Source organism: Pteropus medius, unplaced genomic scaffold (genome assembly GCF_902729225.1).
Source record: "Pteropus medius unplaced genomic scaffold, Ma_sr-lr_union100, whole genome shotgun sequence".
NCBI lineage: Eukaryota > Metazoa > Chordata > Mammalia > Chiroptera > Pteropodidae > Pteropus > Pteropus medius.
Window position 1 is genome coordinate 368,837 of NW_024343159.1, and position 11,797 is coordinate 380,633.

General features: G+C 44.3%; 3 protein-coding genes across 3 annotated transcripts; 1 reads left to right on the forward strand and 2 right to left on the reverse strand.

Annotated features, from left to right (window-relative positions):
* Nucleotides 1-4,913: 4,913 nt before the first annotated feature.
* On the reverse strand, nt 4,914-5,570 carry LOC120606175 (histone H2A type 1). Its single transcript, XM_039867350.1, has one exon. It carries the CDS (start codon nt 5,529-5,531, stop codon nt 5,139-5,141), a length of 393 nt encoding a protein of 130 aa, XP_039723284.1. The 5' UTR covers nt 5,532-5,570; the 3' UTR covers nt 4,914-5,138.
* Nucleotides 5,571-5,805: 235 nt separating this feature from the next.
* LOC120606186 (histone H2B type 1-C/E/F/G/I) lies at nt 5,806-6,285 on the forward strand. The gene has a single exon (XM_039867363.1). It carries the CDS (start codon nt 5,857-5,859, stop codon nt 6,235-6,237), a length of 381 nt encoding a protein of 126 aa, XP_039723297.1. The 5' UTR covers nt 5,806-5,856; the 3' UTR covers nt 6,238-6,285.
* A 5,010-nt stretch (nt 6,286-11,295) lies between these two features.
* On the reverse strand, nt 11,296-11,774 carry LOC120606187 (histone H2B type 1-C/E/F/G/I). The gene has a single exon (XM_039867364.1). It carries the CDS (start codon nt 11,728-11,730, stop codon nt 11,350-11,352), a length of 381 nt encoding a protein of 126 aa, XP_039723298.1. The 5' UTR covers nt 11,731-11,774; the 3' UTR covers nt 11,296-11,349.
* Nucleotides 11,775-11,797: the final 23 nt, after the last annotated feature.

The window sequence follows — 11,797 nt, forward strand, 5'->3', positions numbered from 1 at the left end:
TTTAATTGGTTTCCATTTAAAAACTGAAACTCTACTCAGTTACTGGAACATTTTAGGTATGTTTGAACAACTCGAGCATGAGAACTTAATTTTTTCAACAATGACTACATTATAAAATTTAAGTGCCAATCAATTTATTTTCAATAAAAACTTAGTAGCAGATTGAATAAAATAGATACCCAATTTGGAAGATTTAGATTGAAAAAAGCAATGTAAAATGCATTATAATGTATTTATGTTCATTACGTGTTGAAATAAAAATGTTTGGGAGATTTTGGGTTTAATACAACATAATATTAAAGTAATTGCAGCTTATCGCTTTTTAATATGTGGTCGCTGAAAACTCTTACACCGCTCTCGTGGCCTGCGTCGCGCTGCAGGCAGCACCGTTCCAGGATTCCCACTGTCCCCTCTGTGTCTCGATCTCTAGGAACCTTGCTGTCATGGGCTTTGGAACACAGGGGACATTTAATGCATTTCTAAAAAGCCCAGCTATAGAACCAGAAGGAAGCAATCCAACAATTCTATCCTAACGTTTCTTTCTTAATATTTCTATTTAAAAATAATAATAATGATAAACAAATAAAAACCATATTAGGGAACTGAAGGAGAATTTTCAAAGAAACCATTACTCATCATGGTGTAGGGAGGAAAAACTTTTTTTTTTTCTGTCCTTCTGGGTTCCTTGGCTGTTCTAATAATCAAATTGACATAATACAGACTTACAGGAAAAAGAAAAAACAAGTTTAATTTGAATGTACATTCAGGGAGCCTTCAAAAAAATATGCAACCCAGGAGTGTCTTTCTATTTACTAGATGGAATGCTGCCTGATTCATGAATCATTCAATAGACCTTAAAATAACCCAAATCGGAGGATCGAATCATCCAATTCAATCTTAAAGTTAAAAAAAAAAAAAAGATGCAACCCAAATGCAGTCAGGCCTTTGAGGCTCCTGTGCTCTCCTGAGCTAAGAACGTGGTGGGGCCTGGGGCTGCCAAGAGCAGGAGCACAATCCACAGGAAGATAAGGAGACGTCTGGTGAGCAGATGCTTGCCCTGCGGACAGGTAGGTCATTCCACCGAAAGTTATCTCTTGCAATAACTTTCTTTCTTGGACAGGCCCCTATGTACGTTCTTGAGGTAGTTAAGGGAGAGGTAAGATTTTTTTTTTTTAAAAAATGATTCTGCTGGCTCTTCATTGACTTGAAGGCAAAATAATCCACATGCCAAGGTGGTACATTTTGGGGTAGCCTATTCTCTAAGAAAAGATAGATACTAGAAGAATTATTGTCCTTAGAATTCTTCAAGGGCAAGATAGCAGGAGGTGGAGACTACCTGGAAATCTGTGGCTAACGTTTTTGTTTCGAAAGTGTAAAATCTTGATAGAAAGCATTCAGAACTAATTCTTAAAGCAATCGTTGTTTAAGAGAGCTCAAGGTTCAGTAGAAGAGACTGCACATTACAGTGGTTTAAAAAAGAAGTCATTAAGAATCACAAAAGCATTTCATGGAAAGAATGAAGGCCAGAAGACAATTCATTTCTGATTTAAGAAAAATCAGGTCAATTACTTTGGAGCCTAGAAAGATTAAAAAATCAAATCATCTATTATTTGATTAGTGAGTAAAATAAGAATGTCAAGGAGTTACACCATGACGTTTCATATAAATTTTTCTTTCAGGCTCTATGTTTTTTATTTATTTATTTTTTTAAGTAAGGTTCCACAGTGTGAAAAAAAATTATCTGATACTTAAGTTAGGAAAAAATGAGGGGCCGTGGTGTTCAATATCATAACAAGTTAAAGGCTACAAAAGGGTTCTGTGAAGATGCACTTCGATTGTCTCACAGTTTAGTGTCGATTAAAGGTACCACACTCAGTGAAGTTACTTGTTAACTTGTAGGGTTTTGTTTGGTAGAGAAGTGGATAATTTCTGTTGAGTGTATCAGGTATAACTCCAAAGGCTTATGGCCTTTTAGACATTAATTTCATTGTAGCCTAATTCAACAATTCTATCCTAATGTTTCTTTCTTAAAATTTCTATAAATGCCTACATTTCTTAAATGTCTTTTGAATCTATCATACCATTTTCCCATTTCTTCACTCATTGATGAGTTAGAGAAGCCCCTCGACACATATTCATTTTATATTTGATGATTCACGATTTTAGCCTTTTGAAAAAGAAGGTGAACAAGAGACGTCATATGACTTTGACTTGACTGGAGGTAAGAAGGCCTACGGGGAGGCGCTGGTAACCTTCCTTCATCTTCTTTAGGCCTTGGAAATTGAGCACTTGTCCCTCCATGTAGTGACAACTCATCATTGGTATGCACGATATAGGAAGGTGCAGAGAGCAGACAGGGAAGCAGAGTGTTCATGAGGCTCGGGCTCACTGAGGACCAGGGAAGACCTCTGGTCACAGCAGAGCAGCTGTGAAATCCATTAAGAAATATCAAAATGCCAAATTAAGGTAAAGGGATGGGCCGCATTTCCTCTCATTGTCTAACAGGCCTGCCGAGTGTTTTTTAAGTATTCCAGGAGAATATGCTTCTGTTTGACTATTTCTTAGAACCCATTATCAGTGAAGTATCTGTGAATTTAGATGTTAATTTGTAGGACGAAAGATAATTTCAGCGGTTTTTGTCCATTAGAGATGAAATTTATCTCCATCCAGTAGTATTACTGAATTCAAGGGGTTCGCCACATGGGGTGCTCTATTCAAGAGTGAGAGGTGGTTGTTAGATAGTTTTATTTACTTGTTGCCTATAAAGGAGGCAGGGGATTTGCAAATGAAACTTTGTTTCCAGGAAGAAAGGCTTAGCCATTGAGTATACACACTATTTGGTTAATTACATGTTGATTTCTCCTTGGCGGTCTGCTACACTTACCCAATTTGGTTCTGGTCAAGCTCATCTGGTTGCAACTGTGTCTGCAAAACACTGTGCTACATTTTAACATTAACAAGAATAGCATTTAGTAAGATGCCCAGACCTCGAGATCCTATTTAACAGTAGAAAAGACAACCTAATAAATATAATGGTGCCATAGGATGATATCAGTTTTTGATGAATTTGCTCTTTTGTTTTTATTTCAATTGTCTTTCTTTTGTAGAGGAGCCAACTTTTTCCTTTATCCATCTGGTTCTTGGTTGAGGACCGTGTACATATAACACAGATTAAGGAAAGAAAAACAAGTTTATTAACATGTATATTTCATATATACATGGGGAAGACCCAGGAAGGAGTAATTCCAAGAGGTAGGTGAGAACTCCAGTTTATAGAACATCTTCGACAAAGTCCAGTAGATTTGTAGAGGAATGAAAGGACAAAGAAAAGCAGTTTTAGGCTTCTAAGGGCGGCAGATTGTAGGAAGGGAAATGTATGGGAAGAAACGAAGAGTAGGCTTTGCAGGCAGATCCCGCTTGTTCCTTTAGTGTGTTAAGTCACCGGCACGCAGAGATCTCCAGCGCGACACTGGTCTCCTGCCTCAAGGCAGGAAAAGGCTAGGGAGGAGAGGAACTGTCCGCGATTGCTGCTGCTTAACCACTGTCATGGGCAAAATCGTTTTTTTTATGTCACGAAAGCATATTTTAGGGGTGATTATTCTAGTTTACTTCACTTTCATAAAACAAAACTATCCTGGTTTCCTTCACCTTCTTTCACACTTTATAAAGACATATGAGAGACTATGCAATATGTATTACATACTCTCTAATATATGTTACATACTCTCTAATATATATTACATTCTCTCTCTATATATATATATGTATATGTATATATATATAAATCTCCTATACTGTTTTGAACTAGGTTTCTCTTCCTGGTGGTTTTCATAGCAATAAATTATACATAAGAAACATCTATTATTACATTTTATGAGATTTGGCTTATTGTTCTGAATTTTACATTCTGGTAACTGTCATAAGGTAATGGCACGAAGACCAGTTTCTCTGTGTCAAAGGTCAGGGCTGTATCTGCTTTTTAGACTTCTAAATCCTGCCAGGACCTTGGAGGCGCTTGGTGGCCAGCTGCTTGCCTGGGGCCTTCATGCCTGGGACTTGCAGGCCGCTGGCCTCATTGGCGCCTTAGAGCAGCTCGGGAAGGAAAGCCCGCTGGAGAGAACTGCCGTGGTTTCTGGCCTTATTTATGAGAGCAGATCCGCCGGGTTTGTAGGTCCCACGCTGTGATTTAACTGATTTTGTTTGCATTAATGATTGATATAAAATCAAAAATTTCCTTCGCATTAATATTCCATTTTAAGCCCATAAAAGTGAGGTTTTGTTTAGCGTCGATTTGTGTACTTTATTATTTTCTGAAAAGGCAAGCAACAGACTAAAAAATTTTCATTAAGAATGCTATCATCAGTAAAATTTAAAAAGCCCTCCCTGACACGTGTCTGGTCAACTATCCCTCCTTTGTTCTATTTCTTTTATTCATATTTTAGACTTTCAGACAGCAAGTTTACTTGAATATACTGTATATATCATCATGTATATATGTATATACACAGTCACAAAAGTATTTCAAAACACTGAGACATAAAGGTATTGATTCCTGCTATTATGTCACTTACACGGCCTACGGCCTTAACTTATGTCCTGACAGAGCTGCAGATGCCTTAACATCCTTCTTTTGTGCGTTTATAAACGTATATCTCTTGTTTCAGTCATAGGGGATCCAGAAATCTAGTTTCCTATTTTTTTCTAAGATCTTATGTTGCATAAAATGTGAGCAACGGTCTAGCGAACTGACCTCTTCGTGGCAAGTATGTAAAACCTTAGCAATGGCTGTTAGTGGTGACCAAAGAAGCCTTGGGTTTTCAGAAGAGGAGCCGCTGGACCGCCCCGCGCTTTGCAAACTGAGGCGGGACTCGCTAATCGCCTTTGACACAAAGTCTGTGTACCCTTAACTCAGCTGATGGTTAACTTTCGTTTTTATTGTTACTTTTAAATGGAGGGTCATTTTCGCGTTATGGAGTGTTGAAGTGCTGACACCTACCGGCCAAATGGCGTAAAGGTCGTTTGCAACCAGAGGCTTAATTAGGAACACGCAGCCCTTTTAGTGAAAACGTGGGTGGCTCTGAAAAGAGCCTTTGGTTTGAACTCAGCCTGCTCGAGCGGCTGCAAACAAAAGCAGGCGCCTACTTGCCCTTGGCCTTGTGGTGGCTCTCGGTCTTCTTGGGCAGCAGCACGGCCTGGATGTTGGGCAGCACGCCGCCCTGCGCGATCGTCACCTTGCCCAGCAGCTTGTTGAGCTCCTCGTCGTTGCGGATGGCCAGCTGCAGGTGGCGCGGGATGATGCGCGTCTTCTTGTTGTCGCGCGCCGCGTTGCCCGCCAGCTCCAGGATCTCGGCCGTCAGGTACTCCAGCACGGCCGCCAGGTACACGGGCGCGCCGGCGCCCACCCGCTCGGCGTAGTTGCCCTTGCGCAGCAGGCGGTGCACGCGGCCCACGGGGAATTGCAGCCCGGCCCGCGATGAGCGCGTCTTGGCCTTGGCGCGCGCCTTGCCGCCCTGCTTCCCGCGTCCCGACATACTTGGCAGTAGCAGTGGGAACTGTCACAGGGAAAGCAATAAAGGAAATGTTCTGCAGGGAGCAACCAGACGCCAGTTATAGTGCTGGATGGAATTGCAAAAGAAGGAACGGGATTGGTTAGAAATGATTCTTTTACAGAGCCAACCAATAAGAAAAGAGATGTGAGGCACGAAATTTACATATATTCGTCACTAACACACTATCGAATCAGATCTGGGTATTCCTGAGCACCTTATTTGCATAGAGCGACTATAAATGGGGACACTCTAGACCTGAGCCGGCATTTTAGAACTTCTCCTCCTTTGTTTCTGGTTTTCTGTGAACATGCCCGAGCCCGCCAAGTCGGCGCCCGCCCCGAAGAAGGGCTCCAAGAAGGCGGTGACCAAGGCGCAGAAGAAGGACGGCAAGAAGCGCAAGCGCAGCCGCAAGGAGAGCTACTCGGTGTACGTGTACAAGGTGCTGAAGCAGGTGCACCCCGACACCGGCATCTCGTCCAAGGCCATGGGCATCATGAACTCGTTCGTCAACGACATCTTCGAGCGCATCGCGGGCGAGGCGTCGCGCCTGGCGCACTACAACAAGCGCTCGACCATCACGTCGCGGGAGATCCAGACGGCCGTGCGCCTGCTGCTGCCCGGGGAGCTGGCCAAGCACGCCGTGTCCGAGGGCACCAAGGCCGTCACCAAGTACACCAGCTCCAAGTGAGTCCCTCTGCAGCCACCCTTTAACCCAAAGGCTCTTTTCAGAGCCACCCACGTTCTCGTTGGAAGAGCCGTAGTGACTGTACACAGTGTGAGCGTGTACTAATTATAATGCCAAACTGTTAGTTTTGAATTTTTCTAAAGGGAACTGTCAAGTCGCGCAGTGGTGCTAGCTCCTTGAGACATACAGACGTTTGGGTTGAAGCAAGAAATGTATGTAGTCGTGGGCGAGTGCTGGGTTGCTGTCTCTCGGGTCCGCTGCTCTTGCTGTCAATCCAGCTAAAGCACTGACAGGTGAGGGAAACTGACCACTAACATGGAAAGCAAAGAGCCCTTCCGATGATACTTCTTCGTGTTTAGAAAATGCTTTCTTTAATTACAGTTTGATTGTAACCATTGTGCACATTAGTGGGTTTGTTTGCTTAGAGCAATGTTACTTCTGCATGCTGATGGGAACGGGACAGTTCACGTGCAAGGAAGTTGAAAATGGAACATCACTGGCTCCCGGATGGGCTACTCCATGGTAATGAGAGTTTTCCCACCTTTTTCTAAGAATGTTTAGATCATGGGCAAGATAACTCCATTAAAGAGAATGATATTGGCAGTTCATGAAAAACATCCTGAAGGTATTTTGGTGTCTCTCCTTTACTAAAATTGTGTTGTAAAATTATGCTTTCTTTCTTCTAAGGTGGAATTTACATGTTTCATTTTGTCCTGATTGACAAAAAAAAATTCTTTTTACAGGAAAAAAAAAATTCAAGTCATTCCAGTTACTATACCAGTACTTTCTGCCCCGTATATATATATAGACACACGGTGATGATGACAATCTACACTTGTGGGTACAGCCTGCTTAAGGTTATATCTCCATGAATGGAATCTCATGTGGAGTTAAAGCTAAGCATGTACACACAGTGCTATTAGGATTTCAATACAGGTAGGAAAAAGGTAATACTATTTTATGTGTTCTTGTATAACTTATGTCATAAATAATAAACTTCCTCCATACATAACACAGAAATGTGCACACACACACACACCCCACAATGTACACAAAGTATGTATAACTATTCAAACAAAATGCATAAGGAACAGAAGCAATAAGTAAAATGTAAAATAACCAAAAACTAAAAATGCCAGGCCGATGTGCTGTGTGAGAGTTATACAGAGTCAGTTTTCACTTTCTGTAGCCCCAGCGGTAAACAGCGTCCGTATGGGCTGGGGGAGCCGATGGACTCCCCGAAATTGTTCACAATCATGCGTCTCTATGTTCTCCCTCTAGGAGCAGAAAGTGCTCTACAGAGCTTTCTATCAGATTCTAAATACACTGTCGCCTACTGTGCTAGGCAAAATGATACCATCCATTAAATCTACCTCCTAATCCCTGGAATCTGTGCAAATGTTGGGTAATTTGACAAAAGGCAGATGGAACTGAGGTTGGTTGTAATGCAGGAAGGAAGCAAGAGAATAAAATATGTTAATCAAGCTACATTCAGAGGCCGTAATAAGCTGATCAGCCCTGCAGCCAGGCCATGAGGACACCTTCAGAACAAAGGCAGATTTCTGCTGAGTTTGCTCATGACTCATTCCCCACAACGGTGGAAGGGGAAACTGGAACCAACAGTCATTCCCTATGTCTAAAACCATGAGGGACGCATGGGTGAAAGGCTGGGGACTGCCAGCAGCTGGGGACTGTCTTACGTGTTCATGCACATACTCTTCCCCGTCCTTAATGTGTCCATATTAAAGGAAAGGGATTATGACAAAGTATTTTAAACCATAACTCGCAGTCGCTAAAGAATGATATTTAAACTGAATTCCCGGAGCACTCAGGGTCCCTCTCACTGTCTCTCTCTGGGTACTCTTTACTCTGCCCCTCTCTCTGTCCTCACCTTAGTCCACCCTCTGTCTGTGGAGTGTTATCCCTACTCCAATAAACTTTGCTTTTGACTCTCACTTTGCTGTGTGTGTTGAATTCTTGCTACAGTCTCTGACCAAGGACCCTCTTCTTCTCTCAGTGCAAGGCTCGGTCTCCCCCGCTCTGCAACTCTGGGAAACGTGTCCGTCTCGCGTCAGTTTAAAATGATGTGATTACCCTACATTAGCCAAGGGAACCCCAATGTAATCTCAGGAATCCAAGGTAACATTGGAAGAGGGACTCTGGAGACAGAACCTAGAGATGCAGCACGACACGGGTTTGGCCAGAGCGCCAGCCTGAAGCTCCAGGAAAGGGGCCTCGCGCGCAGGAAGGAGGAGGACAGCCTCCACCAGCTGGAGAAACAAGGAGGCGATTCTCTTTTGGAGGCCCCGGATCCAGCTCACTACGATCTGTGTCCCAATGCCGAGCTGCAGAACTATGAGATTGGAAGTGTGTATTCTTTTAGGCCATTAAGTTGGTGATAATTCTTCAAGCTAGCAATAGAAAATTAATGCATTTACCCTAGTTTAAGAATTATTAATGTATTCAACGATGTTCTTTAAGATTATAACAATATTTAAATCTTAATGTATAAATATTATCAAAAATACTATAGATGCATGTAAATTCTTCCAAAGTATTTCAGGCTCACATAATTTTGAAATTGCTCTAATTTTAACAGCAGCAATTTAATTTCCTTTTTGCTATGCCAAGGTCTGATTTTAATAGCAGAAATTCCAATTTCCTGGAGAAGCACTTCCTCTGCCCACTACAGTATTATTATTACTTCTGATTACAATACTACTTCAAAAAGCTTTTATTACAGGTAAAGTATAGGAGTAATGACAGAATTCACCTTATAATGTCCATAAAAAACTTTGTGAATTTTAAATACCCCTAAAATATTTATATTTGTTATAATTATTGCATTCGTTTTCACAAAAGTATCCATGAAGTCGATTTTACTAATATTTTCATTTCATGAGTGAGGAACAGAGGGTGTTCTCCACACTTTAAAAGTGTTTTTACATTGATTTTCTCCTCTCTCCAGCACTAAGCTTGGTGTCTTTTCTTGGTGTGTTCCTATTAATCTTTCACGTGTCCTGACTCAGCTAAAAAGGATGGCTTGGCCAAGTGAGGACACGAAGCCTCATAGCCCCCAGGCCTGTGGGCTACACTCAAGTCGTACTCCTTCTGACTCCTAGAATGAATGCTTCACCTGCCTCGGAGAACCGATGGTGAGGGACCCTCCGGAGACTCTGTGTCCTTGAGGGCAGGGAATGTGTCATGCGACTATCGAAGTGCTGATGTCTAAGGGTGATCGGTAAGGAAAATCTTTAACCTGTGAAGTAGAAATAGCCCTTTACATCGAGGGAGGCTGGGCACCATGACGTCAGCGTCCCATCGGGAGGACAGAAAACTGCCTGTGATTTTTACAAAGATGATTTCATCAGCGTCACACGGGTGTTGGGATACTGGAAAGCAGAAGCAGAACTGGTGTGTCAGAGATGGGAAGGGAGCAGGAGCAGGAGCAGGGCTGGGAGCACCGGGACAATCGAGAAATCGGCAGGGGAGGCCCGGGGGAGAGACAGCTCAGAAGTGGGCTGGGCGTCTATAAAGATGATTCTGGAAGTGTAGAACCCAGACTGTGGAGGAAAAGCCAAAGCTGGAATTGGAAGCCGATCGTCGCTGCCAGAGTAGGACCAGAGTTGCCACTGCAGGGAACTAGGGTCGCCCCCTGCCGCTCTTGCCTCCCGGCCTCGCTAGCTCCTCATACATGTGACTGAAAATATAGTGCCGTGTGCAGAGCCTCAGTCCTGGTTCACAGAAAACACGAATGAGAGGTACAGAGGGCACGCGAAGCGGAGAAGCAGGGCCCGCTTTACTGAAGACATGGCGCCCCACAGGTTTCTTCCCTGAGTGGACAGTGGCTCAGCAAATTCAGGTGTCAAGACGTGCGTAGAAGCATAAATGCGCATTACAAGGCTTTTGATCAGAATGTAAGCGGCTCTGAAAATAACCTTTTGATTAGGTGTCAATATGCTTCCATAAAACACTCAGTGAGGACTTTAAGGCCCCAGGCTAAGGGCTGGGGGATGAGCAGTGAAAGTAACTAGACCCACGCAAAACACCTGGGGCGGAGAGACGCCTGACCCCACCAAGAGGAGGCTCTGATTCTAGAGCTGGACTTTGACATTTTAGGGCGATGCTTTACATGACACGAAGACCGGACATTTGATGGTCTTTGCACAGGGTTCGAAGCGCGGCCACGAGCCCACGTGGCTCCGTGTAATCTTTAAAAATGTGAGCAGGAGCGCCGAGGGCTTGGGGGTGAGCTTTGGCTTTGAGTCCATGTCAGTTTTCAGTGCTGGGGACACGAGACGAGGCACGATTGACAGGACCAGGGGCCGTGGGGCCACTCCTCAGTGTCGCCATTGATGCTCCCTGGACACCGATGGTAGGAAGGCGAGTGCTCAGCTCTGCTGGTGAGGACGTGGGTCAAGGGCGGCTGCAGAGGGACTCACTGGGTGTTGAGTTTGGTCACTTTCTCTTGCTAACCTGCCTCGCGTTGAGCTGAATATCAGACAAGGCAAGAGAACCTTGAGAGGAGAGCATAGTCTCTTCCTCCTCTGCACAGACACCGAGAACTATTTGGACTCATGGTTTATGAGTAAATATGACAGGAGACTGCTCTTTAATTACAGTAAGGCGCAGCACAAACACCAAACAGCAGATCCCAACACAGGTCAGAAAGGAAAAGGGGAGGGTTGTGACGTTGGCACAGGAAATCTGTTCTTCCAAGGTACAATTTCTCGTTATTTCCCTACATCAACGGAGAAAGAGCTTCAGTACCAGACGCTGAAAATGTGTTCTGGACTAAATTCCGTGGCGGACTTTCTCTTCCACCTTAGACTCTGCCAGTGGCAAAGTTCACACTTGCATAATAAAGGAACAAAGTCCTCTCACAAGTTTTTTTTTTTTTTTGCCTGAGGCAAAGATGGAAGGTAATAGGGGAGGCTGGAATTTCCCAGCCCCAAAACTGACTAATTAGGCCTGTGCGCTTTTCTAATTAAGGTTCAATACTTTGCCCCAGCTCCATAATGCAAATTAAGTAACTAATTACAGCTCTCTTACGGGAGAGGTGGGTGGCTCTGAAAAGAGCCTTTGGGTTAGGAGCAAAGCCGATCAGGAGCGCGTCTACTTGGAGCTGGTGTACTTGGTGACGGCCTTGGTGCCCTCGGACACGGCGTGCTTGGCCAGCTCCCCGGGCAGCAGCAGGCGCACGGCCGTCTGGATCTCCCGCGACGTGATGGTCGAGCGCTTGTTGTAGTGCGCCAGGCGCGACGCCTCGCCCGCGATGCGCTCGAAGATGTCGTTGACGAACGAGTTCATGATGCCCATGGCCTTGGACGAGATGCCGGTGTCGGGGTGCACCTGCTTCAGCACCTTGTACACGTACACCGAGTAGCTCTCCTTGCGGCTGCGCTTGCGCTTCTTGCCGTCCTTCTTCTGCGCCTTGGTCACCGCCTTCTTGGAGCCCTTCTTCGGGGCGGGCGCCGACTTGGCGGGCTCGGGCATGGTCGGGAGGACAGAAATATAGGAAAGAAAAAATGCAGAGAAATGATGAGAGCACAGGACGGCGCGT